The sequence below is a fragment of the Gallus gallus genome, chromosome 17, assembly GCF_016699485.2.
Source record: "Gallus gallus isolate bGalGal1 chromosome 17, bGalGal1.mat.broiler.GRCg7b, whole genome shotgun sequence".
Taxonomy (NCBI): domain Eukaryota; kingdom Metazoa; phylum Chordata; class Aves; order Galliformes; family Phasianidae; genus Gallus; species Gallus gallus.
The window spans coordinates 10,569,920-10,597,385 of record NC_052548.1 but is presented as its reverse complement, the minus strand read 5'-3'; the positions used below and the strand labels follow the sequence as shown (position 1 = coordinate 10,597,385).

General features: G+C 49.2%; 1 protein-coding gene across 11 annotated transcripts in view; it reads right to left on the bottom strand.

The window, feature by feature from the left end:
- MVB12B (multivesicular body subunit 12B) overlaps positions 1–26,892 on the bottom strand; it is a 49,241-nt gene extending 22,349 nt beyond the window's left edge. The window contains exons 1-9 of one of the 11 annotated variants that reach the window (XM_015279391.4): positions 26,557–26,635; positions 23,031–23,216; positions 22,650–22,734; positions 21,526–21,648; positions 17,129–17,236; positions 15,021–15,117; positions 11,914–12,043; positions 11,379–11,498; positions 1,214–1,311 (exon numbers count right to left, since the gene is read on the bottom strand). In XM_015279391.4, coding sequence (XP_015134877.1) covers positions 1,214–1,311; positions 11,379–11,498; positions 11,914–12,043; positions 15,021–15,117; positions 17,129–17,236; positions 21,526–21,636 — 664 coding nt within the window. In that variant the 5' untranslated portion in view covers positions 21,637–21,648; positions 22,650–22,734; positions 23,031–23,216; positions 26,557–26,635. Of the gene's footprint in view, positions 1–1,213; positions 1,312–11,378; positions 11,499–11,913; positions 12,044–15,020; positions 15,118–17,128; positions 17,237–21,525; positions 21,649–22,649; positions 22,735–23,030; positions 26,353–26,556; positions 26,636–26,667 lie in introns of those variants that run through there. The other 10 variants (XM_046901701.1, NM_001030677.2, XM_046901702.1 and 7 more) reach the window with 10 other exon arrangements.
- Between the last annotated feature and the right edge of the window lie 574 nt (positions 26,893–27,466).

The following is a 27,466-nucleotide window of genomic DNA, read 5'->3' as shown; positions in this document are numbered from 1 at the left end:
ACTGTGGCTATCACAATATTTGTTCAGGTGTAACTGTGCTCAAAAATAATTAATTTTAAGGAAAAATCTCCTGCACTGCTTAGATGAATTAGAGTACAAGATAGCCCCATAAGAGGACAGGCAGGTGAAATGTACTCCTGCACAACAGCTGCATGTAACACTCTTCTTCAGTTTGCAGAACCCAAAGTCCTTTTGTTGCGCTTTGTTAATAGCTTCCAGAATGGAGAGCTCTCAGCACTTGCAGGAGCAAGAGGCTCTGAAGTGCAGCTCTGTAGAGTACCTCTGCCTCTTTGTGTTGGGCCCCAGAAGCACGCTGCATTCCTTCTCAGAATTCTCATCTTCCAAGGAACCATGCACTTCAAGGCAGGACCTTTTCAGAAGAGCAGAGCTGTCAGGGACAGCTCAAAGGGGACCCTGGCTCCAAAACAAACCCACCATGTGGTCTTGAAGCACAGTAAAAAATTACCTATACCCACATGGGCAGAGGTTTGAGCTTGATCCTCAGCGCTCTATTTAAACACATATCCTCCCTACAGACTATGTAAAAATAAAAACCAGCAAAAATATTCATAGGCAGTTCCACACTAGCATCTGGAAGCTATCACCAGCTCCAGTATTAGCATACCAGCCTGGATTAGCAAATGGAGAGTGTCACAGCTAGAGAGAGCACATAGTTCTTAAAAGTAAAGTAGAACCTGTATCTAAATTTCATCTAAACTTTATCTAAATCTCCACCTCTGATTTTAAATTTGCCCTAACATCACTTGTTTTTAACAAGCATGTTGCACATAGCAAAGAATTGTGTGCATGAAAACTCGTCCCTGCAATGCAGGATGAGCCTCCCAGGACATGTGCTGAGATGTCTGACACAACTCACCAGTGAAGGTCACGAAAAACCTGACAAGCAAAGTTTATGCCAGTCCTGCCTTCACCAGTTCTCTCACCTGGAGCCACAGTGGGCAGCTGCATCCCTCCCTGAGGGCTGCCATCTCCTCAGAAGTCAGTAATGCTCACTACTAACAACACTTCTGCCCAGGTGTTTTGCAGTCCCTCTGCATTCCTGGTGCTCAGTGCTTAAATGGCACCTACACAGATCTGGGGGTGCATTTCACAGACACCACCCACCTGCCATTCATGCAAACAAGCCCTGCTTTAACTTGGTTAACCTTCTGGTTACTGAGAAGCAGAGAAACCATGGCATGCGCCAGCTTACCTGATATGGCATACAGGTTTGAGTGCTGGTGCTCCAAATCCAGGCGGCTGCTGTGACTTTTGCCTCGAAAGCTAGCAGGAAGTGTCAGCGAGATATGCCTGAAGAAGAGAAAGGGAGACAAGGTTACTGCAGGGCAGAAGATGCTCCCATTGGCTGAAGTGGCTCCTGAGGTGTCCCAGGGCAGAGCAGCCAAATGCTACCCATCACTCTTGCTGCAGGCAGCCGCAAGTGTGCCCTGCAAGTCAAACCTGTATTTTTCTAATACTGATCTCAGAGCCATGTGAATTTTTATTAAACATTATCATTAATCTTCTGGATCACACTGCCACATGCAATAATGACACTCGTTGCAGGGCTCAGTCTGGCACAAATGCAAAGGCAGTGGCCATCACCTCACCCAGGAAAGCTGCCCACCTGCAGGGTGCCCAGCATTGCCCACTGCCAGGGAACCCCGCGCTCTGTGCTGCAGCAGCCCTGGATATTGTCCAGGAGAAATCAGACCCATGTTTTCAGTCAGCAGGTTTTATCTTTTGAGCAAATCATCTGGAAACTGTCTGCCTTACTAAGAAGGCAGATTTTGAGAAGAACCACATATTTTTAGATCTTGATGCAGCTGATGGTGAACAGTGTGGATAAAATAAGAAAAAGCAAAAATCAGTTTGAATTTGCTGTTCTTCCCAGAACTATTTCTAACAAAAAAGATGGCATGAAAATATTTTCAAATTTGGCTAACAGTGTTCTGTTAAAACAGAATCCGTATGGGGCTTTGCCAGCAGAGGCACTTTGTCATGGACGAGCTATAAACCAGAAGAGTGCTGCCTGCAGGCACTGCAGGCTCCTCATTTGTTCGGGTTTTTTGTTCGTTTTGCTTTTCTTTTAATAGCAGTATCCAAAAACACTTTCGGAGGCATCAGAATGGCCAACAGAAAGACCTTCTGAAATCCTCTTGCTGGTACTGAGGATGATTTTTGTCATACCTAAACAAAGTAGTAGGAAATACTCTGCACGTAAGCAAAGCAGATCTGACTGAAAAAGGTCAATTTCTAAGCAGAGCATTTTAGAAGTTCATCCCAGCACCTGCTGCAAGAGGCTCCACCCTTCTGTATGTGCAGTTTCTGTTGGCCAACCAGCACCAAGCACCAAGCCCAGCGCCGCTGCTGGCCCAGACCCACATGGAGCACCACCGGCACTGTGAGCACTGTGTGGGTGCTCAGCCTGCAGCGCTCCGCTCTAATCTGAGGCAGCACTGTGCTGTTTCATCACCTCTCCCTGGCTGTGCTATGTGGGGCCAAGGCCGAGAGACAGAGGTAAGGACTGCTGCAATGAGATCGGCTCTTCTTTAAAAGCATGACATTGTAGGGAAAAAACGGGAAACAAAGTCTAATTTATTTTAAATTAATGCAAACTTTGGCCAAGATTGATATAACTTATACCCAGTAAGTTGATTGCATAATGCATTTTCCTTATGCATTGTGAAAGCCAAATCATTTTGCATTGTAGAAGACAAAAAAAAAAAAAAAAAAGAAAAAAAGAAAGAAAAAGAGAGGCTGCCACTGAAAAGCAAAAAAATCCCAATTACAGAGTCCCCAAGTTCCTAAACACATATCGTGAAAGTATGTGCAGCTCTGCGGCATATGGCAAATCAATTACTGGTTTAAATTTTAAAACAAAAACATGGTAAATGTGTTGCAGAAATAATCAAGAACAACGGTTTGGTTTAGATTACAGCGGCCACTAGAGTTTTGAATACAATTAATCATCATTCCAGGCAATGGGAAGCCATATTGACACTTATTCCTAATTTGAATATTTAATTAGGGTGAAGTTCTTCATCAAATTATCACAGAACTGGGAGGAAAGCCTGGAAGATTTAAACAATTACTGTTTTAACCCCTCACCAGCTGCTCACCTGCGAGTACAAGAGCCCCTCCCCAGTGCTGCAGAGCCGGAACGCGCTCAAGCCATGCGGGGACAGAACCCTCAGCACCACGGCTGCCCTGCTCCTTTGTCAGAGCAAACCTTCCTCAGATCTCCATCTCAGCACCAAGGGATGTTCCAAGGCGTTTTTTTTTGGAACTAATGGAAGGCTGTGCCCAGAGCCCCCGGCAGGGCTGTGTGCCATGGGGGTCCTGGGATGCTCCTGGAGCACTGGCCCTTTCCTCCCCCGCTCCACGCACCGGCCTTTCACATGCTGCGTGTGTCCATATAAGAAAACCCCTTTTAATGAGAAGCAATATAGTTATGAACTCTCTAGAGCCATAATTAGAGCAAACTAATTGAAGTTGTGTTTTGACACACTTTCCAAATTCACGGGTGCTGCATGACATATTCACAACACTACTGCCGCACAGCCATGGTGACAGCAGAATCATTAGGCTAATAACGCTTATTTGCATTCTTATCATGCCAGCAGCATGCCGTTAAATACTGCTTCACAGTGCTCGCTCACTGAGAAAGTTTCCACTGAAAGATATTAACAGTAATTATGAGTACTTCAGTGGAATCTCTAACGTCAAGGAATGGCAACTCACGTGAACTATCCTAGTGCCAATTATCTTCCGTTTTGGACGATCAAATAAGTGATTTCTGCCCTCCCCTTGCACGAAGGCAGAGGTGCAGAGCTGCTGCCCCACAGCAGCAGCAGGAGGAGGAGAGGAGGGCAGACAGCGCCCACAACAGGAACGCACACTGCTCCTGCACAGGTTAAGAGAGGGATTGAAATACACGTTCTTCCCAATATGTTATAATTTGCAGGTAATTTAGGAAGAAACAACCACAGCACCACAATTCAGGCCAGGTTAGATTTAACTGCTGTCTTACTTCTAGTTTTTCTTTTATATTTTAAACCAATAGAAAGTGTCTACGTGCAGCAGCACCAGAAGCAGTATACAATGAGAGACTCTTTGGATGCAAGCAGAGAAGGTCTGAGGTCTGCACACATCATGGCCCTTTTTTAATGTTTCTAGAGAGAAACACATAAAACAGGTCCAGGAATGGCCAACAGCTCCAAACCAGCGATCAGGGACTGTCTGCGCAGAGGTGATGAACTGCTTTTGAAGTTAGGGAGAAAGTACTCATAAAAAGTAACAAAAGAGCATAAGGGGAAATTCCAGATATCAAAGGATGCTTCATAATTCATATAAAAATATCAACAACATATAGCAAAAGAACAATGCTCGGCGTTTGGTCTCCAACTGGATGAGATGAAGGCAGCAGAGGGATCAGGCAGCGGCTCAGAAGCTGCCCCACGTGGCCCATACAGAGCACACACTGCAGCCCCAGACCCGGATCCGCACTGTGTGCTGACGCCCCTCTGTCAGGCAGTGCCTACCGGGTGAACCTGAGAACGGTGCTGCAGGTACTGCGAAGTCCCACAGGAATACCCCAAAATAAAAAGAGCTTATTTTCCCTAACCGAGGGAGCATGCAAAGATCATGAAAAACTGAGGACAGAAAGATTAAGTACATTCAAAGCTGGAGAAGGGCAAAAACACACCTACAAGAAATTAATGTCAGGCTGTACCTCTCAAGAAACACAGCCCCACTCGAAAGCCTTGCCTGTGGGTAGAGGAAAAGCCCACTTCTAAGTGCCGTGCCGTGGGTGCACCACTGCTCACTTGGCCAGAAAGGATTTTCCAAACCGTGGCTTACAAAAAGCACCACAACAGACCCCTATGGCTCTGGCAGTGTCCAGAACCCCATCTACAGCATTTCTTCACAGCCCTTAACTTTTACTGTGCTCAGGCCCTGCGCTGCCAGAACACCTACCTCATACCCCAAAGAACTGCAGTGAAAAACAAAACTGCGGCAGGAACCACCTCGGGTAATGGACTCCATTCCAGACAATCTATTCTAATCGTGTAAACCAAATATTTAAATACTTTCTAAAACCTTGCTGACCCTTCGCCTAAAACAAGCACCATATGGGCTTTGCAAGCATTTCATCTCATTCCAAACTACTAAAATATCCTGTTTCCCAAAAATCAATGAGAACTGGTGGAGCCAGATTAAAATTTTTATAAAAGCCCGAATGCGTGAGAGAATGAAAAAGGGAGCGAGTGATTCTTTCCACTTTCACATTCAACCACTTCATTTTCTCAGTGCTGGGAAGGACGCCCGTCCCGACCCTGCCCAAGGCAGCGCGCTGCGCTCTGCACGCACTGGGACTGCGGGGATTGGCGCCCTGCCGCCCGGCCACCACCACAGCCCTGGGGCTGCGCGGAGCTGCACCGGAGCGCGACCTGCAGACCGGCAGCCAGAATGTATGGCCCGAAGTGAATGAAGGTCCTGCAGCTCCTCTGTACGGAGATTAACTTAGATCAGAGAATATAAGCAACTGGGATGGAACAGCTGCCAAACAATAGAAAAAGACCAACAAGTTTAATTTACGCTGCTTGAAATTCTGATCTGTAGCCCATTAAACTGTTATGGGCAGAGGACAGCACCAAAGCTCTCAGCCCTCCGGCCACAGCTCATGCTCCAGGTGGAACAGCACAGCATCTCCGGGGGCCGCAACGGGAGCAGTGCAGCCTTCTGCAGCCCTCATCGTGCTCACCGGGGCCGTGAGCTCTTCAGTAATGGAGCCGTAGGGTAAAATTGCCAAGCAGCAGAAATTCTCCAAAAAGATACATTATGTGCAGCACAGGTTTCCTGGGCTAGGACTTTAAATCCCACCAAATTAATCAGAGCGGAGCCCGGGACCGTGCCAAGTCGAGTCCCAAACTGCCCCGCACCACCGGCATGCAGCCCCGCACCGTGCCGAGCAAATACCTCTGTAAAGACTCATCTGGGAAGAGCACACTGTCAGCACTTTGCCAGTAATAAATAATGACAGTCCAAACACTTTACTAAAAGCAATAAACTTGAAAAGTGTTTTGGAAAATGGTGAAAGTGATTGATTTAAAGAAGGAAATATCTGAACACAACCACATGCACTTCGGGGTGAAAGCACAGATTACAAATCAACAGTGGCAGAGATCATATTAAATAGGAAACAACATACAAGTTTTAGGAAAAAAAAATGCTCAGTTCCCCCATAGGGCTTATTTAACAACTGAGAACATAGCCGCTTTGAATGAATACCTTTGGTTCGTATTTAACGACCCTATGCTACACCCTAAAGAAAACATGCCTTCAGGAATATTACTATACCAGGAGCAGAGCTCTATAAAGAAAAATAATTCTAAGGATATTGAAGCCTCTTCACCTAGAGAACTCCCCAGAATTTTTCAACGCATCCTCATAATCAGTTAAATCAATCCAACTTTTCCCAACTACAGAAAATGTGCTTTTTTCTCAAGCACTGCAAGGGAATCTTGTGCCTGGAAACCACTCATATTGTTTAAACATTTTTTCCTAATCGTCATTTTCTGCCACTAAAACGTACTGGACTGCAACCAATTTTTGCACATCTTCATCCAGCTGAGTTGGATGCAAGCCATACGGTCAGTGTAGTTTCATAGCAAATTCCTTATGGGAAGCAGACTCTGGATCAATGCATGCCAGTGCTGTTCACCCAGTCAAACAAGGCACTGGGTCGGGGCTCACACAGCGCACACACATCACTGCAGCTACGGCAGTGGGTCTGTTGATGACACTTCCTCCAAGGTTCAATGGAACGCCCATCTCATTGCTTTTTATCCGCAGCCTGCAATGCCATCCTTGGTCTCTAACAGGGTAAATAATTAGAAAACAAGAATATTTGGCTGCATTTCACGATTCAAGTGATCTGAGCATTCAAGTCAAAGAATATATTTTATTAATTGCAAATTAGTTTCATCAAAAGAGCTCTAGAGTAAAACTTATCAGAAAAATTTATCTCCACCCAGAACGTAGAGGGACCGGACTGACAGAGCTCTCTCAGGCAGGCTTCTGAATGGCTTCCAGTCAAATCAGAGCCATCCACCCCCAAGCACTCTGTATGCAGCAGTGTTTCATTCAGATGACTGGAGGCAGACCCCAGCTACTGGGCTGCCAGCGGGGGCTGTCCTTGTTCGATGGCAGCTTCCTGAAGTCCTGGCTGTGCTCCTCACTGGAACAGGCAAACGCCGAAACCTCAGGACTTTCTCCTGTACAGTCTCCAAGAAAACTGTTCCAAACATCTTCAAGAAAAGGTTAACACTGCTACTTCTAAATATTACTGTTGCTACTTACAAACCAGGGAAAGCAAAGGCTTTCTTGCCTGCAGTTCCCCCACTGCACAGAGCGGGGCTGGCGTGCCACTGAGCCGGGCCACATGGCTGCTTTATTAGCTTTATTAGCCACCTCTTGCACATCATCATCCTGCAGCAGGCAGCCACACGCTGATCACTTTCCAAGCCCACAGGACAAAGTTCAAACACCGTTAATAAATCAGTTTGAAAACCTGACTTCTCTGCTCGGTGATGGAGACTTTGGGCCCCAGCAGAGGCTGCCCAGCCCCTCACTGTGGGCTCACCCTGCAGGCCAGGAGCAGCCCAGGCCCCGCCATGGCCACAGGGCACAAAGATGCCCTCCTCCCAGCACGCTGCAGGTGACAGCCCAGCACACGGCGTGACGGAGCGGCTCTGGGGTCAGCGAGTATCAACATGTTCAAAACCTGACATCAACAACCAAAAGTTGTGACTGAATCCCAGTCTCTCCAAGAGGAAGATTGAACGCCTGTGACACATCATCTGCAATCAGAGTACTCCATTTCCCAAAGTATCTGTCACAGATTGATAACATCCACACACAAAGTTAAGTGCAATTATGTCTGTCACTGCAAAGCACCCTTCAGCGGCGCTGACTGACATCTGCTCACAGCTGACAAACGGCCGCAGCCCGGCAGTGGTGGTGCTCCGCAGCTCCCGAAGGGCCGCACATACACCAGGAGCTGCAGCTGCCACGGGAGTAGTGGGGCAAAGCGAGCAGAGGTCAGCACCGGGCTCACAGGAGCTGATCCAGCTGCAAGTGGACTGGAGAAGAAGGGAACATGGCACAGCAGCCCTCTGCCAGCACAGGCAGAGCCCGAGCCAGAGAGGGTCTGAGCCCTGAGGCACTGCTTACGTGCATTCCTGAAGGTCCCCCATATGCAGGCTGCAGTCACTGACTTGCAGGCTGGATGAAACAGAAGCATGCCAAAGGCCAGGTGAATGGCCTGTTATTGGCACCTCTCCTGTGGCAGCATTACTCACTGTACCTAAAATGCAGTCACGTGCAGAACTGGCATTATTAGTATTGGAGGCCGCATGTATCACAGTGCGAGGAACTGAAAGCACTCACACTGATTACTCACTGGCGACCCAAGTCAACAGGAACAGCTCTTTAGTAGCAGCTTTCCAGAACGGGAGTCTGCAAAGGCACTTCTCCAGGCTGCCATGAATGCAAAGGGGCTGTCACAGGATTTGGACAGAAAAGACAGTAAAGGAGCTTGATGCCTCTCAGAACAGCACAGTGTGCCACCCTTCCTGGGATGTGCTGCTGCAGCCATTAGAGACCACTGAGACAGATGCCTGCAGTACGGAACACCAAGAAGTGTCCAGAAAGTAACATAGGCAGTCCAGCAAGAATATCAAACAAAGCCTCCCCTTGTGCAGCTATGATGTGAGCCATAATCCATTGGCACAGAAAGGAAGCAGTGTTCTGCCAAGCAGCAAGCTGCAGAGGTCAAACTTCTGACACAGAACAAAGCTCTGATGAGCCTCCACTGATGGCCCTCAGCAACCTACATCAAGGACCAGCAGAGTGAACACAGCTGGTATAAAAACTAAAACCTCCCGCTGTAAGGAGCTCTCCCCAGCAGACACGTTTGCTGTGCAGAAGCTCAGTGCTCTGTTTTTCATGTTTAGTTTACACATGTTTAGTTTATACTCAAGAGTTAACAATTGCTCAGAAGGACCCAAGCATGACATCTTGATTTAAAGTTGCTTTATAAAGCTAGCCAGCAACTGAAGAGAATAGCATAAATACCTGACTGGCCTAACAGCAGGATCTCCACAGAGCTCCATTCTGCACCGCTCACCAGTTTGGTCCTAGCACTCACAGTAGCAGAGCAACTCATTGCTGCTCCCGTCAGAATTCATCCGCACAGAATAAAATGGCAAACTGGCTATGGCTGTAATCGCATCTCTCCATGGTGATGTAAAAATAAGAGGTTACTTGTGACTACAGTCTTCCACAAACATTAAACTCGAGTAACTTACTACACCACTGATATAGTATTAGAAAAGGCTTCTCAAGTAGCATGCGTTTCCCATAATAATGAAATATTTCCAGGGTGCACCCTTATATATATTTCTATTTCTTAAAAAATATATTGAATAATAAATAATCAGAGTAAAAAGCAGACATGAAAGATGTTTTGAATGATCAGGTTGGTGGTGTAAAAGTTATCTCTAAATCACACGGTGGGCACGAGAGCAGAGCTGGCGACAGACAGGTGGTTTTTACTAGGAGGCATTAATGTAACATTCAATTATTCCACTGCATACTGGCTGTTTTAACTCAGCCAAATTAGAATACATTTTATATTGACTATTTTGACATTTGCTTTATTTGGCAAGTAAAACAAAACCGATCCAATTTCCTCGCAGCCATTGTAAACCATAAACTGTACAACAAGAGGTTATAAAATATATAAGCCTTGTAAACACTTCTTTTCAGACTGTTGCTGATGCTCTGAGCTCTAATTTTGGCCCTGTTCCCAATAGCTCTGAAGCTGTTCTGCAGCCTTCCCTGCTCAGCTATAAAGTGACCCTTCCACACTTAGTGATTAAGGACTGCCATTGACATTCTCTCTCTATGATAATTTTTCTTTTTATTGTGGAAATTTGCCCAGGCAGGAATTTTCTGCAGACAAAATGAAGAGCTGTGCTCTAAAATCAGGACATCTCTCCCTCTGATCTTGCAAGGCCCTCACCAGCACATAGTTTATGACCAGTAGAGTTTCAAAACAGTGCAACAACTCCTGGTGAGACAGGCAAATGTTTCCAGAAGCCTGATGACTTTTCACCTCTTCTGCCTCCATTTCTGTTCAAGAAACAAGGCAGCACCTCTGCTTGCACAGCACCTCTGCGTGCATGCACAGCGCCTGGCAAGGAAGGACAGCAAGCAGGGAGCCGAGGTATGCCTGGTGACTGAGCAAACCTCTTGGTGAAAAAAAAAAGCACCCAAACTCTTTGGAGAAGTCAAAGAGACAGCAGATTTAAGTCTGGGGAGCAGGTGAGGACTCTAATATACACACCTGTTTTATAAGTATACTCAATAGGTTTTTCAGGGACAGTTCAAAGCATCGTTCTCTGGAATGATTGTGGCCTTTGTATACAACTTCCCGGGAATTACTCTTTGTTGTCTCCTTTGATGTTTTAGCTTTCAACAGTTACTGTCATACTGTAAACATACTTGCAGTACATCAAATGCCTAATGCAAAAATATGTATTTTGCTCTACTAAGCAAAACAAAATAACAAAAAAACAACAACAAAGGGACCTGTAGAAAACACGCTGACCCCTGGCAATGGCTGGGGCAGCAGTTCAGTGTGACCAGACTCACCAGTAGAAGCCTATCTTACATGACTGCTTTCACATCAAATCCAGGAGTATAAATGGCTCAGTTTAACATCTGTCTAGGTTGGTTTGTTGCTTAACAACACTGTTTTCTCCAGAGAAATACAGCAAGTAAGCTGTCATTATAGGACTACTATTATACGTTAAGTATACTTGTGCATACATTTGTACACACACAGATACCATATAATAGAGAAAACAACCTGGACAGACCCCATGCCAGTGTACGCCCAAAAGTGCTGCTCTTGTCATTCACTGCAAAGTGAACAGTCTGTTCTGTTACACAGTGTCAGCTGGAAACCAGAAGCATAGTGGATGGGTCCAAGAAACAAACAAACAAAAAGGGCTACTACTTCAAAGCATGAGTGGACCGATTTTGAAGAAGGAGCAAAACTTGTCTCTCTACCCATTAAAGATTGTATGCATACTTCTCGTTCTCTTTTGTCAAGGAGACAAATCAGCTTGACTACAGTTCTGGCCCACCCTCCAGGGTAACTCACATGTACACTGAAACTACAAAATATACCACACAGTTATTCATACTGAGGCGGTGCCCCTGGTCTTGATTCTACCATGCAAGGGTATTCACAACAGTATGCCACGTTGCACAAAGCAGAAAGAGCTGGAAAGCAGAAAACTCACCTTGGCAGGCTGGGAGCTGGTGTTGGAGATGGAGCTTGGGAAGGAGCAGCAGGCTGTGAAGATTCATGGTTGCGGGGAACTCTGCCCATCCGGTACCAAATACCCATGTTGTTCAACTCCCTGGGTAGTCAACATTGAAGACATTAATGCCGCATATGTGCACAACTATCAAGCACAGATAAATTTCATAAACCTCTCTGTTAGCAAGAACTAGTTTTATTGAAAAAATAACAAAAAAATCATAGAATTGCTAAGGCTGAAAAAGACCTACAAGATCATTCATTCCAACCATCCGCTATCACCAACAGTTCTCACTAAACCATGTCCCTCAACACAGTGTAAAAACACTCCTTGAACACCTCCAGGGTTGGTGACTCCAGGTTAACTAGCTTCCACATCACAACCTGTAACACTTGTAATCATACGGACCTTTCCAGTTCTTACAAACACCTACTTAGTAATTACAGGAAGACAAGGCACTTAGCCTTGCTACAACTGAAAATATGGGATCAGCTTCAGGAGTAGTGCTACTTACCCTATGAACGTGTACTGAGGAGGGGCTTGCTTAGATCTCCCCAGGATTCGGATATCACAGATGGCTGCCTCTGTAGAATCTCGAGGGATAAATTTAATGCACAGCCTCTTCTTTCTGAAAGCTGTTTCTTCTGCAAAAACAATCCAGGACAGAGGGCTTTTTGTTGTTATTGTTGTTGTTTTTAAATGCAAGATCAGGGTATAAATGTTATTTATTGTATCTCCAGATATTAGGCAGATAATCATGGCAGGAAATGGAGCTAAAAACAGATATATGTCAGCAAACCAGACAGTACAGTGCCATTTGATGACTGAGGAAATTTTCTATCAGGAACTCTCTGTATACTGTGTGAGATTTGTTACCGGGCACTGCGATAAACCAACACTTCCTACTTCCCTTTGCAGAGAAGACAAGACATCACACATATGATAGCACATTGCACTGAGAAAAGAAGAGGCAAGTGGTTTTTATACTTCCCTATACCAAGGCCAGGCTAGATGGGACTCCGGGCACTCTGACCCACTGGGTGGGAACCAGCTCACGGCAGGGCGTTGGAACTGGGTGACCTTTATGGTTCTTTCCAACCAAAGGCATTCCATGATATAATTCCTATATTCAGTTCATCTCTCTAAGGTGGCATTTGACTCAGAGGACTTGGTATCTGCTGAAGCAACCAGGCAGTTTGTTCTGCCAAGTGCTTCCAGACAGCCAATCAAACTGCGCTGAGGAGCAGCAGAAAACATGCTGCCACGTAGAGTAGCTAGTAATAAACCTCACCTGTCCAACTCTCACACATTTTAAGCACTAACAACCTGTCCTGACTCTGTCAGTTAGCACTGAAGTGATACTCCCACTGCAAATGATGTGGCATCTTTGTAGGGTTAAAACCAGATTTACAAAGCAGTAACTACTGGGACCCCAACAGGAGAACTGGGCTGCGCTGTATTCAAAGGATAGAAGCATCTCCTGCACAGCCCTTCCATATGCTTCATCACAGGGAAATTTCACTTGTTTCCATGTTATCCACTATGAATAAGTCAAGGCCATCAAAGTTAAGGCTTATCTGTAGCATGACTTAATGTATAATAAGGCTGCTGTCTGTCTGCATGCAGATAATCCACATCCAGTTAAGGGTCAGTTGCAGGATAATACAAGGTACTGGTACACAGATACAGATCTGCTCCACCTCTTCCTAAATAATCTGTGGGGCTCAATGTCAGCAAGGTGAGACTTCCATTTGTGCATGCAGACACTTAAAAGACATGACAGAAGTTTACAGATAAAGTGAAAAATGAAAAGTGCAGACAATGAATGAAAAATCTGAAAGCATCTGGAAAATAAAACCTCTCCAATTTAATATGAATAAATATCCTCCAGTATAAAAATATGCCCTCACTTCACTAGATGGCAAGCAGTCCTATCTCTACAGGCTCCTCCTGTTTCATAATCTGTATCTTGGAGAAAGCAATCCGTCCTGGCCTTTGAAACCTACCATCCAGTACCAACAAGTGTACAGGCAGTGCGGTGTGTCACAGTACAGCAGCTGTGCACTCGCCTTTGCATTCACAGTGCTGCTTTCTATAGATGTTCAGTAGCTATGCCCCTGAACTCTAGTCCATTCCTGCTGTGAAAAATTAATGCCTTTATTTGGTATGTCTAAAACAGATTTTAGGACATTGTTTCAGAGTTTAAGGCTTTCACAACTGAAAATTTTTTCAAGACCACTAAGGAATGTTATACCTTTTACTGTAAGACAAGAGTCACTTAGAGGAGAACACAGAAACTCAGATAACCAAAACATTCAGTTTTAAACAAAACTCATGCCTCTGATTCGGCTTTCGCAGCAAGTACAAAGCCAAGTATTTGCTTTCATCTTCAGTCTCTTCCACACTTGGCTAGAGTCTGCAGTCTGCAGCAAACTTGGTTTAGGAGCAGAATCCATTAATTACTCATGCTTAACCTGAGTTAATTTTAAGTAAACATATAATAAACAGTCAATCGAAATGTGTTCAGTCATGCTAATGGAGACAAGGATACGCACCAGTTCATTAATACAGACAGTGCCTCTATATAGGCTGCAAATCCAATGCATTTTAAATTAAGGACAAATTCTCCTCTCACCTTTCTACCAGCACTGCTACGAACACTGCACCCGCAGATGACAACCACCCCACACTCCCAGGGGTGCACAGGAATTGCTGGGGAATTCTCCAGGGAAGGGGGACGGCTCAGTACCAGAGTACTGCACCCAGTACCAGATTGCAGAACTTTTCACTTCTGGGTTACGTGTTCATATCAGAACCAGTTCAGCAGGGACTAAAAAAAAATCATTATTTGCTGCAGACCCGGATGAATGATTCCCTGCAAAGTAGGTTCACATGCCTCCTTTCTGTCCATAACAGGTCTGGATCTCATTACTGACATGGACAGGTGCCAGCAGCATGCACCCTGTGTAGTCCCTGTGCAGTCACACCCCATGCCCCGCAAACCGTCCAGCCATCTGCCCCAGGCTGCTCCCCTGGTCCCTTTGCACTGGAAGTCAGGAGCACTCGGTGCCTGCAGCAGGCCAGGCTGCCTCGACCCAGCACAGCATCAGCAGCTGCCACGAGGCTCAGGGGATCCAAAGACACTGCTTAGGAGCTGCTCTCTTAAACACTGAGAGAAAGTCACCAATGCCCTGCAGAAGTGAGGACAGTATTTTTCCTGGCTTCTCTCAGCAAGCTCAAACATCTCAGCACTCTGTGCTGAGGCCTGTGCCCGTGTTTGTGCAGGTGGTACAAAGCTGTGTGTGCACGAGCACAGCACTGTGCACAAACCCTGTGCTTTCATACATGCCTGTGAATATCCCCCAGCATGGCAGCTCTGTCTCTTAGTGGCCCAGTCCAGCCCTGCAAGATGGAAGGACAAGTTCTTCCTTTCCACTCATGCAAGCAGGGCAGTGGCAGTCAGGCAGTATTAATGAGTTTGGGGAGTACAGGAAAGAGCGACCCTGAAATGTGCCTGTGCCTCATAGAACAGCCACGCTCAGAGCATCCCTCTGCCCAGGACACGGCTCGCCAACAGCACAGGTACCAGGGCATGAGACCGAAGAAACAGCCTCAACTTACGTGTGTCAACAGTCTCTTGAATGGGGATGAAGCCCAGAGGTAAAGTGTCCTTGATGTCAATGAGCTTCATGTCAACCAAGACATTTCCTAAGTGACTCTGAAGAGAGAAAAGAAACAGTTAATCAGGTAACCTTAGTGCTCTCACTGCTTCTGAAAGAGCAACACAACACTTCTGTGACAGCAATGGCAGAACGCAGCACAAGAAGATGGTTCATGCAAACACAGCCAAAGTTATTACATGTATTAGCTAATTAGTACTGAATAAGGACAGTTCTAGCTCCAAACATAGCCGTGCTCCAGAAAAGCAGGCCATCTGGAACAAAGAACTTCATTTGAGTCCATACGAATTCTGAACTGATGCCTTTTCCTATTAATCAAGGCTTGAAGAGCTAAAAAAACAATTCAGAATGACAACCTCCACAATTGTTTTGAGACCAGATTTTCTTTGCAGTTCTCATTAAAGCCAACACTGCTGCCAGCAATTTACACTCATGTATGTAAGAAAAAAACCCCTATACTTTAGTTACTATGCAGCCTTTATGAACATGAAGACAATACAGAAAAAAAATTCATCCTAAGCCATCTTCTGCACCTTCTGTTCAGCTTGGACGGAGGAGCAGCCTCGGGAGGGAATCCCTGCAGGTGTGAGCAGGCTGACCAGTCCTGGCAAATCTGGCCTCCAAAGAGAAGGAGCTCCTCGCCAGCCATCAGGCGTGGGAGCACGGCTCAGCACAGCAGCTGCCCAGCAATGTCCCAGCCCAGAGCCTGCCCCAACGGGCTGCCTCACAGCCCCAGTGCAGGGCACAGTGCCTGTGCTGCTTCTCGCACCTCCGTCTGCTGCACAGCTGAGACCCCCCCAGCCCTCCTGCTACATTTGCTTTAATTCACTCCTCATAAATATCAGAAATGTATTCCCAAACCATGCTGAGCAGATGATTCATGCCAAAGCCCAACAGACACTGACTGAGGGGATTTACACTGTCTCTGATAGCCAGTAGTTGCTACTATCCTGTAATTATTTCTGACAACCTTGCATTTAAGGTAGCCACAGACAAACTTAATACTGAATAATCACAAATCTTTCTGTTTGGTACCCTCCCTACCTACTCTGGGCTATTATTCCTGCTACTGCAGCTATTCAAGGATGAAATGCACAATTATTGTCTGTCGACCCCAGGAAGCATAGCTTTAGAGCTTTATTTTAATCTGGAGGATGGCAGGAAAGTGGATGGAATAAAGGTCAAAAGCTGGGAACTGGCAGGCCCTTGGTTTTCATTTCAAGATCTGTGATCAAGCTCCAAAGTCACAGTTGCTTTTCAGTTGTTGGGAAAGTCTCTAGTACAAAATGATATCACCATACCCTTGAGAATTCAGTCCCTGAGAATACCCAGAACACCAAGAAAAGCAGAATTACCCACTAGATGGAGTGCATTCATTGTAGAATTGAACAGTTCCTCCTGGAAAGGAGGAAGTTTTCACACTACCCTCAGCTGAAAAATTAAGTGAACACAGCAGAAGGTATCAGGCTCTCACTGCATATGGTCTCCCCCCTTCCACAGGAGATGTAAGCACACAACTGCCACCGATCCACAACAAGCCTAGTGTTTCACAGCCAAACTGGCAGACTACAAACACAGGGCAGTGTATGCAAAGTGTGGGCACATTTTCAAGAATTAGCACCAAAAAAAAAAAAAAAAAGGAAGAAGAGGTAATCCTGGAAGAAAACATGTATGATGCCCCGGATTCAGAAACTAGCATTTCCTTTGTTACCTTTACATACTTCTCCAAGTGATTAGAGCTAGAGTTTCATCATCATTTGGAGCATGCAGCTCCCATTTTAAGAAGAGGAAACTCATGTAAGGGAGCTGCTGAAATGCAAACATGCACTTTTCTGCTGCCTTTATTACAGATTTTGCCAGTGATTTCCTTCCCCAAAGAATACAGACAAAACACAAGTATCTGGCCATTGCAGTTTGCCTTCTTAGTCACCTCAGTTCAGCTAAACACTTGCTTGAATTATAATTGGCTCCACAACATTAATGATTGTATAGGTAAGAACATACCAGGCACAGACGCAAATCATGCAGACACTCAGCTAACAGACTTACATTTTCTTTTGAAAATGATCTTGTGAAGCACAGGTATCGTGTGACCTTGGATTTAAATAGGCCATCCTTCCAGAGGTCAGCATCCAGGCCATCTGCTGTTTGTGCAACCTGGAAAGAAGAGACAGAGGGAGAGAGGAGACGTGTAAGCGAAGATAACGTTAATGTGTGTGCAGTACTTCTTCCTCAGACCTTTTCTAATTAACAGTAGCCCAAACTCTCACAGCATCTCATTAGTTTCTTCACAAGGTGCAGTGCAGAGAACTTCCAAGCAGAGGTATGATAAAGTTCTAAAAATGCTGTCTCTGGGGAGTCCATTGATTAAAGATGCTCTGACAAAAGCTATTCTAATGAGGAAACAGCAACTCTGGAGCGGTCTCCAAACAATAGTTTGGACAAGTCAGCATACTGAGGCATTCATTACACGGTACACACACTGTGCAAGCTGCAAGGAGGGGTCCATTTTGACAAAGCACTGCAGAGCTATCCGCAAAGTGACAGCTCCAAGGCAGCCCAGGAGCCATGGCCACTTCTGACAGGACGAAGCTGGAAGAACAGCACTCCTGTAAAAATCATCATCTTTCCTTGTGATTTTACACATGATTTCAACCAGATTAAAGCATCACATCAAATGAGTTGTGGAGCTGTGATAGTGAATGCATTCAGTACAATCAGTAGCAAACTGGAGGGTGAGGGAAACACCACAGGTTCTGCATGGAAGAGACAAATGCACACAGGAAGGCAGGCAGCAGCAGATGTCATACATTCACGGTGGCTCAGAGCACGGCACAAGGGGCACCAGGGCCCAGGGCAGGGCTGTGCCAGTAGCTGGGGGCAGAAAGCCCTGCCCAGAGGGCACGCTCGCTACCCAGAGGGGACAGCAAACAAGTCAGACACTCCCCTAACGTCCCACTGACAGCTCCCACCAGGAGTCTAACAGGACAGTAAGCACAGCAGAACTGTCCAGTGCCCCTCAGAAGGAACAAACCTCCCCTCTGCTGTTCCTTAAGCCACAATCACACCCAACTGAGACCTTGGCCCCTGCGCAGCCTGATAACAAGGCAGCTTGTATTGTTGGTATTGTCTGCACCCATATTTTGTAGGGCAAAGGCTCTGTGCAGAGTGCAGGAGGCAAGGTGCATGCTGACTCCTCCATTATCCAAAGAGCAGGAGAGAAACGTGTGCCTGTCTAACACAAAGGCAACAAAGTGCATGGGTTGCACTTCATATTTCAGCATCTTCTGCTCACTAATCCCTGCTGAGCTCATTCCTAGGTATACGACATGGGAACAGCTCCCATTGTGGGCTGTGAGCCGCCACCAGTGCCAGCCCTGAGCAGCAGAGCCCAGCGGTGTCCCACCCTGACTCAGCGATGAAAAAAGCCCTTAAAAAGCAACAATAAAACTACAGCAAAGCCACACCACAAACCCTTTTAGGGAAGTACCCTGCAATTCTAACTCCACAGTTACCACACACAACGGCTGAAGCCAGTTTACCAGCAAGTCACCAAGAGAAGCACTCAGCCCATCAGCCCCCACTGCCCTCCTGCGTTACCACAATGCACCCACTGCCCCACACAGCCCAACTGCCTCCTACAGCACTGCAGGACTGCAAGCAGGAAACCAACACAGTGGTGTCTGGGTCTTACTGGCTCCCAGTGCCCATGGGCAGGGCAGGCCAAGAGAACCTTTCCTGCTTCTGCTGAAATGCAGCAGTTGCAGGCACCATCCCCAACAATTAATCCTGAGTGCTGTGGCTTCACATCATCCTACTGAAACCTTTTTCTAAGCCTAGAGGTAAGCCTGCATTAACTTGTCAGAAAACTCATGGGGAAAAGAAAACAGAGTAATATAAATGAGAAAGTTCTTGCATCATCTTCTGGGCACCTGAAGGTGGGGAGGATCCGCAGCGCCTCAGAGTGGAGCTGCACCCAAGCAGCACTGTGCACGAGGGCATGGCCCTGGGGGCTGCACTGGGGAAGGGATGAGCAGGGGCTGTGACCCCAGGCAGCCCCAGCCATGTCCTCCTGCCCAGGTTGAACATGTGGGACAAGAGCCGGTGCCTGGTAATGGGTGCCCAGCACACCCACCTTGACCTTACCAAGGGGGCAAGGGCATGGGTCAGCTCCGCTGCTCTTCATGCCTTCCCACCCCAGAATGCACTGAGCCCCAGCAGGAGGGGACTCCTACTCACAGCTCTGTAGGCACCCAGAGAGGCTACAGCAAAGCAGTCTGCGCTGCCCGCAGCCTGCGCTACACAGCAAGGCTCCCCACTCACCCCTCCTGCCAACCTCTGCACTCAGTAGTGCCAGTTGGGGTGGATTTTCAGGAATTCGAGTTCAGACACACTCTGTATGTTTTGGCAAAATGAGTTCTTTAGTGCTCCAGCTACTAAAAGACCTGGCCACAAGTGCCAGCAGCTGTTTCCTTAGCAGACAGAAAGGGAAATGAGTCGTTTGGATAATTAAGGAAACTACTGAAAGAAAAAAACTAAAAGATGAAAAAAATATCTCAGATCCCCCCAGGCCCTGCCACCCCCGCCTGGGCGGGCAGCACCCCAGGGCCTGACTGCAGCCCCAGGCACTGCCCTCCACCGGGCAGAAGGAAGGGAAATAGCGCAGTAACAGCTGCATGTTGTGAGAAGTGCATGGATGAAAGGAAAACTAGATAAAGCCTTAATATAATACACCTGGCTCAGAAAAAAAGAACAGGTTATTATGCCATCACAGAATTTAAACCCACCAACAAAATGACACAATGCCCAATTCATTACTGCTCAGAGAAAAAGCGTTCCCACAGCTCTGAGCCCACTGTTGGATTGGTGTGTTACATGATGCTGTGGCAAGGGGCAAAGAGATGGAATTCCCCAGGGAACTGCAGGATCCCAAAGCTACCAGCAGTCAGAGCATGCTTGGCTTCCTGCTTTGAGACACTACAGCCTGGGTTCTGGAGGTTGAGGGGAGAGCTGCCCTGAGTGCACCCATCCACAGGCTGGGGATAAGGCCACACCATCGCAGGTACTGCACAGTGGGACACCAGCTGCATGCACAGAACATGGGCAGAGCTGCTGCAGGCAGCAGACACCTCAGTGCCTACAGCAGGAGCTGTTGGCCCCGGGGTCAGAGGAGAGCTCCTTGTAAAGACAAAGTGAGACAAAAATCAGAGGCAGACTCCTCCTAGTGTCCCCTAGGAGAGAGCAACCCACATTCTCAAGCATTATTGCAACACCACTATAATTGGATTAAGCCCCAGGAAGAATCTTTTATCTTGTTTAGTTTAAACAATGTTAGGGCTGCAGCCCCCATTAAACTCCACACATGCTATCTGGGGCAAGTGAGCGCTCTGCCTGGTCATTTAGGCAGAATGCTATTCTGTTATCATGTCTCTCACATTGCCTCGTGCTCTTTATCAGGGCAAGCAGCTAATTATACAGCCTGGCTCACACAGGCAACCAGTGCTCAGAAAAATGCAGTAAACGCAAAAAACCTTCTGGCTCTCAGGAGCCTTTTCACAATTCCCCTCTCTTTACTGCAGCCCGACCCACTTCCTTCCTTCTCACACAGCAGCACAGAGCATGCTGCAACCCAGGGCTGTGAGGATGTGAGCTACACGAGCTGTGTGACACTGAAACCCAAGATGCAGTGCAGCACAGCTGGAGGAGGACACACAGGAAGATGAGCTATAGGCCAAACCTTCCCTGCACTCCTCTGTAAAGTCAGTACTTCATGATGTTTTGCTGCTTAGGACACTCATATATAGGCAAATAAAATCACCCTGTTGGTAATACAGCAACTAACCCAGGGAACAAGCAGCTGTTAAACAATGACCTCCATCTATCCATTCACATATTCATCTCAGTGGATCCAGCTGCCTTTTCCTGCTGCCCAGCCTCCTGCCAAAGCTTAATTTAGAGGTTTACATTCTGTCCACCAAAAGTGCCCTTGCAATTTCAGCTCGTTGTGAAACTCTTTGCTTTCCAATCTGGAGCTTCTTGTCATTATTATGCAGTGCTGATATGTGGGATTAAACAGCTGATGCGGGATCCATTTATTTGGAGATGTAATTTGTATGATACTTAGGAATCCTTCAGGATGGCAGTTACTAGGATTATTAAATTTGCATGCCACAGCAGCCAGCTGTTTCTCAGAGCCCCTCCTCCAGGTAATTATGCTTTGGAGGAAAGCACAGACAAAGTTGCACAACTGCATCCACAGACCTCCATCCAGGGAAAGCACTGCTGAGCGCCCTGGACTGCAAGGTGGGCACACAGACACCAAATTACTTCTTACAACATGTCTGATGGCAAATCCTTGCTGGAAGAGATACCATTCCCAGCAGAGTAAAGTTTCATTAATGCAGAACCAAAGCATTTGCAACGGCAGCTGAACTAGCTCTACTTACTACATCATAGCCTGTCGGTGCGCGGCTCCGGGATGCAACCACGCCAACCCCTGTGATGGGATCCATTGGCACATCAGGCAAGGCGTCAGAGAGATCTCGCACCTCAGGCATTGTGGACTGATCCTGAAAGAAAGCAGCAGAGTTAAGGGGCTGCTTGGAGCATGCACTCCCTGGAGGAGAAGAGCACTGGGAGCCCACATGCGTGCCACAGTGCCTGTGCCTGAACACCAAGGGCTGCCAAGTCAAATGCAGGATCAGGTAGACACACCTTCTGCTCTTTTGTTTGTTTTTGATAAGACAACACGCTTGTGCAATGCCCAACGAGTTTGGAATTTGGGTCAGCAGCCTCTTCTGAGATTAATTTTATCGTTTCCAGGATATTTAGCATGGGCTGGTCTCCATCTAGCAATGATGGGAAAACCCAAGCTCATCCCTTCCCTCCCAAATAAGAACAAATTCCATCCTTGACTCAGGCTGGCTGAAGCTGCTCTATTTTAAGCAGCAAGAAATCTGCTCCCCATGGCTTCAGCACAAGGCTCCCACCCACGACAGGCACTGGGCACAATGAGGGCTCTCGCGAGGCTTCAGCCCCACCACACCCCCCTGAACTGAGCCACGGCTGCATAGCAGCACAGATGTGACTGTATGCAAAACTGTGCCTGTGGCAGAGTGCCTGAGCACCAGGGGAACACAGACGAAGCAGCACAGGATGGTCTGATGCAAAGCAGACAGAGGCCTTGAAGGATTCCGAGCATCTCCCATGAGCAAGGCAGAACAGCACTGAATACTTCAGGGTAGAGAACTACACGAAGAGGGAGAGAAGCAGGTGAAACCAACCCATCTTGGAGAGATGCTGTTGCTGGAAGCAGGAGGAGAGGAGAGCTGCCCAAAGAGCTCATGGAAGAGGATAGGTGCCCCTGCCCTGGCATATCCTCCTGCAGCAGCAGCAGGGCAGGGCCCTTCGCTCAGGCAGGACTGTCCCAGGACCCCCCAGCACTGCAGATCCAACGGCAGCACCTGGCACGAGCGTTGCTGTAGGCGGGCAGGCAGACAAACCGCAGGGCAGGGCATCCTCAGAGGGACCAAGCCCAGCACTGAGGCTGCAGAGATGGCAGGTTACTTACTGCTTCTAAAAAGGCAGAGGTGAGTGCTGGTGCCAGCAGGACCAGGGTTTACACTTCACAGTGCCCAGTCTGAACCAACACGGTGCTGCGGGCAACAAAAAAGAGCAAATCTGGGGCCTATGTAAATAACAATGCCACACAAACAACCAAACCAGACTGCCTAAAGCCTACAAAGCAGAGGGAGCAAGCGCGCGGTAGAAGGACCACCAGCACCAGAGCTCTATCCCAGCACCTGGGTGAGCACCCAGCACACGCACCGACACACACTCGGTCAGAGCGCACACAAAGCCTCCTGCTGGCGGCACCACCACCCAGCATGGCACCCTGCAGGATGGCACCCAGCTGACCCCAAGCTGTGTGGCACGGCGGGGCAGCTCTCACCCGCAGGGCACTGGGATGCAGCTGGAGCTGGTGCAGAGCAGCAAGAACCGGCCTGCGTGCTCAGTAAATGTTTTCTGAACTTGGAACAGGTCAGCAGAGCTTCGGGCTGATGCAGACCATGAGTTACATTTCAACTCCCCCTCGGGCGCCTGCGAAGTTTAGTTTCTTTGCTATCACACCTTTGATCTTAAAAATAAAAAACAAACAGTGAAAGAGCAGATTAAATTAAGGAACAAGATTCTATAAATACACCCATTAGATAGCTTGTTGTTTTAGGGAAGTTCTCTTCAAACACCACAGCACTGACCTGCCTGCAGTGTGGCAGTGCCTGAGGACTCGGCCGATGACCGAGGATGGCCCCGTGCTCCCCAAAGCCCCAGCAACCCCAGCAAGGTGAATCTGGGAACAGCCCCAAACAATCACAGCATTTTTCGCACTGCTAGAAGCACATTCCCTGGAGGCTGTTCCCAGCAGCAGGGCACTTCCCGCTCCCAGTGTGGGGAAGCAGGATGCAGTGCTGGGCAGGAAGAGGCCCAGCTCAGGCCCCACTCACTCAGTGCAGTACCGATCCAGGGCACAGAGAGACTCGCACTCCGGAGCAGCCTCAGGAACACTGGAAGCTGACCTTCCTGAAAAGCAGCAAAACCAACCCCAGTCCCTCAGCAGCAAAGCTTCAACCCTGCCACCATGGCTCCACAGGCAGCCCATATCAGGCAGGCTCCACATGGGGCAGTCACCCCAGTTCCCTGCAGTCTGTGTGCAAGGATGCTCCGCTCCAGCCGCAGAACAAAGACTGCAGCATGCATCAGTGGCGGCTTTCTGCCCAGCCGCACAGTCACAGGTTGGAGGCCACAACCTGCAGGCACAGCACCATGTAATACAAGAAGCCCTCAGCACAGCCTGTGCTCGGAGCCAGGCCTCACTGTGCCGCAGCTCCTGAGCTATCCCTTTACACCCACTTCGTGCTCTCTCTCAACTGTTTCCTTGCTTGCTCATCTCTGACAATTCATACTTTACTGCTGGCCTCACTGTCTACTTGGAGTGGAGCACTATGCCCTGGTGACCAACCGCCCGCACTGCCACATCACGGCTGGGACACACACACAAAAGTGCAGCTCCAGAAATCCACACATTACGCTGAGCTCACAGAGCGCTCTCCTTTCCAGTGCTCTTTTTCAAGAAGCAAGACCAAGAGTGGGCGGCAGATGAGTGGCCAGTGCCTGACGTATGTGCTGTAGAAGCCTCGTGCTGCAGTGAGGTAGGCCAGGTTCTGAGGTTAAATAGTGGGGGCCGGGAGAAAGGAGAGGCTCATTGGTTCTTTCAGCAACTGTAAGCCCTGTGCTTTGGCACCAACCTGCTCGTCCTACAGAGAAGAAGATCACAGAATGACATAGGTTGCAGGAGACCTTAAAGATCATCTAGTTCCAACTCTCCCACCATGGGCAGGGTTGCCAACCACAAGATCAGACTGCACAGGATCCCATCCACCTTGGTCTCAAATGCCCCAGAGGTGCGGCATCTATAACCTTTCCGAACAAACTGTCCCAAAACCTCACCGAGTAAAAACATTTCTTCCTAGCATCTAACCTAAACCTATCTTATTTTAGTTCAAGGCCATTCCCCCTTATCCTTCTTGTATGCCCACTTTGTGAGTGTGTCCAGGTCCCTCTGGATGGCATCCCTCCCCTCCATTGTGTTAACCACACAACTCAGCTCGCTGTCATCAAAAGCACGAGCTAAGGCAAAACTGGAAAAAAAAAACACTGGCTACCTCAGTATGTTCCTGTACTGTGCAGGAGTTAGTCCCACCAAACCAGAGCAGGTGCTGCTGGAAACTCGTCCACACAGGTGGGTTCTGCTCCATCACTCTGATCACAAGGCACAGCATGGCTGCTTGCAGACTATTGATGTTTGGGTCAAAAAAACTAGGAGCCAGTGGTGGAACACATGGCCAGGGCCCCAGACACACCTTGTTCACAAGCAGACAGATACAGGGTCATCTTTCACCCAAAAAAAGGTTCGCCAGGAGTCACCCACGCAGCCATGCTCCCACACAGCCATCCCTGCACCAGCTGCTAAAGCCCCATACGCTGTGATGGACCTGAATGGAACAGAACACGAGTCCAGGAGTGAGCAAAACTGAGATCTCATATTGCTGCGCAGCAGTTCTAACTGGAGACACCCATTTGTGAGGTATCCTATTTCAAACCAAAATAGATTTCCACACACAGATGACCTTCGCCAGGGTTTCAGTGGCACTCAGGGCATTTATTTCCATCTCCGCACCTGGGGGCTGCAAGGCCTGAAGCCTGGGACTCACTTAGAGAAACAGATGTCACAAACCGGAACATTTTGTATTTATCTTCACGCCTTCAAGAGCTCAAACCGAGGCTTCACCCCAGAACATCTCACGGGTAAGGCCACCTCAGCCAGGAGCTGCAGGAACAACACTGAACCACAAAGCCGGGCACAGCAATGCCAGTTAAACACAGGATGGAGGCACACGGCTGTCGGCCCATGCAGTGAAGGCCTCCTAGGACCCAACGCTATCACAGCCCAGCTGTGACTGTCCTGGCTCTGAGGACACATGGGAGGGGGTGAAGCTCGGAGGGTCCCTGTGACCCTTCCTGGGCATCACAGAGAGACGCAGAGTGCTGGGAATGTGGGAGGGGAGCAAACAGAGCGCGGGCAGCTCAGCACCCTGTCCCGGCTGGGATGGCAAAGAGAACCACATGCTTATCGCTTCCAGCTGCACAGAAACCTCTGCGAACAGGTGAAAAAAAACAACGACAGTCAAGCAAATCCACGCCATAAACGCTTGCAGCAAAAGACCGCAATTAGCACAGTGCTGTGTCAATTCTCTCTAACCAGCCGAGAACAAAATTCGCAGCGAACTCCCCAGGACGCCGGGGCCGGAGGACGGCGTCCCACCCGCGCCCGCAGCCCCGCTCCGCGCAGCAGCAGCCCGGCTCGGGCCGAGCCTCGGTGCAGGCCGCGCCCGGCGCCGAGCAGCACGGCGGCGTCCTGCGGGCCCGGCTCCGCGCGGGGGGCGCCGCGGCTGTAGGGACGCTCCCGCCCCGGGCCGCGCCTCCCCGAGGGCCACGGGCGGCTCCGCTCCCCCGCGGCCCGGCTCGGCCCCGCGCAGAGCCGCGAGCTCTCGTAGGCCCGGCCCTCCTTCCTTCCTTCCCCCTCCCTCCCAGAGCGCGGCGGAGCTGGGCCGGCCGAGGGCGGCGGCGGGGCCGGGGACACTTAACTGTTGCCCGCGCGGCGGGCGGCGGCTCGCGGCTCCCTCGGCGCAGGCAGAAGCAGCTCCTCATCGCCCGGCGGGGCGGGGGCGGCGCGGCGGGAGGAGCGGCGGCGGCGGGGGAGCGGCCTAGCGCAGGGGGCGGCGGGCAGGGCCTCACCGGCGGCCCGGGCCGGCCCCTGGGAGCGGCTCCTCCGCACCGCGCGGCTCCGGCGCGCCCCGATCCGCGCCCCCGCCCCGGCCCCGCGCCGCCCCGAGCCCGCGCGAGTCGCCCGCACTCACCGCGGCCGAGCGGCGCTGCTCCCCCCGCGCCCGCCCGGAGCCGGACCGGCACACCGCTGAAACGACGGCCGCCCCACCCACAGGAAACCCGCGGGCGTAGGGGTCCCGCACCTGGAGGCCGTGCCCCGCCGGTCCGGGGAGCCGGGAGTTCCGCGGTGCCAAAAAATAAACTTTCTAAAGAGAACGATTCGCCCGTTGACTTCCGCTTGGGTAGGGGTCTCGCAATCATTTCACCCACGCCCGCGCCCCACCGCGAGATGCAGCCTTCGGGCACCCGCACGCGGCTGTTGCCGAAAGGAGCGGGGCCGGGGTGCGCGGTGCCCTCACGCATCGCCCTGGAGCTGCGCCGGGCCGATGGCAGCAGGCGGCGGTGCGGCAGTTGTGCTCCCGGGGTCAAACAGCTCCGGACTGACCCGACCTCAGCGATCCGCCCGGCTCTCGCCGCAGCCTGCGACCAGACGGGGCACACAGCCCTGCAGCGCAGATACATCCTGACCTGAGCTGCTGCAGAGCTGTTAGGCTCAGTGTTGTCACATTTCAGCGATGGCACTGAAAACCCACTGAGTTGGCAGCTGATGAAAACCACGGCACAGCCCACAGCAGCAGCCATAGGGTAATGCTGCAGCTGTCCTGCACCCAGCTCTGGACACCATGCTTACAGGGGGTAATAACCCACAGAGCAGATCAGTGTAGAGCCAACATCAACAGCCTTTAGTGCAGCACTGAAAGAACTAAAGGAAAGCAATAATGAAACAAACACAGAGGGGAGAAGCAAAGTGCAGCATGGAGGAAAGCATTAACCTGGAGGAGCATCAAAGAGGAGGGCAGCGACCAGTCCTTGTCATCAGCCTGGTCTGGGAGTGGTGGGTATGAAGTGCAGTAAGAAAAGTTCTGTGAAGGTGTAGTGAGA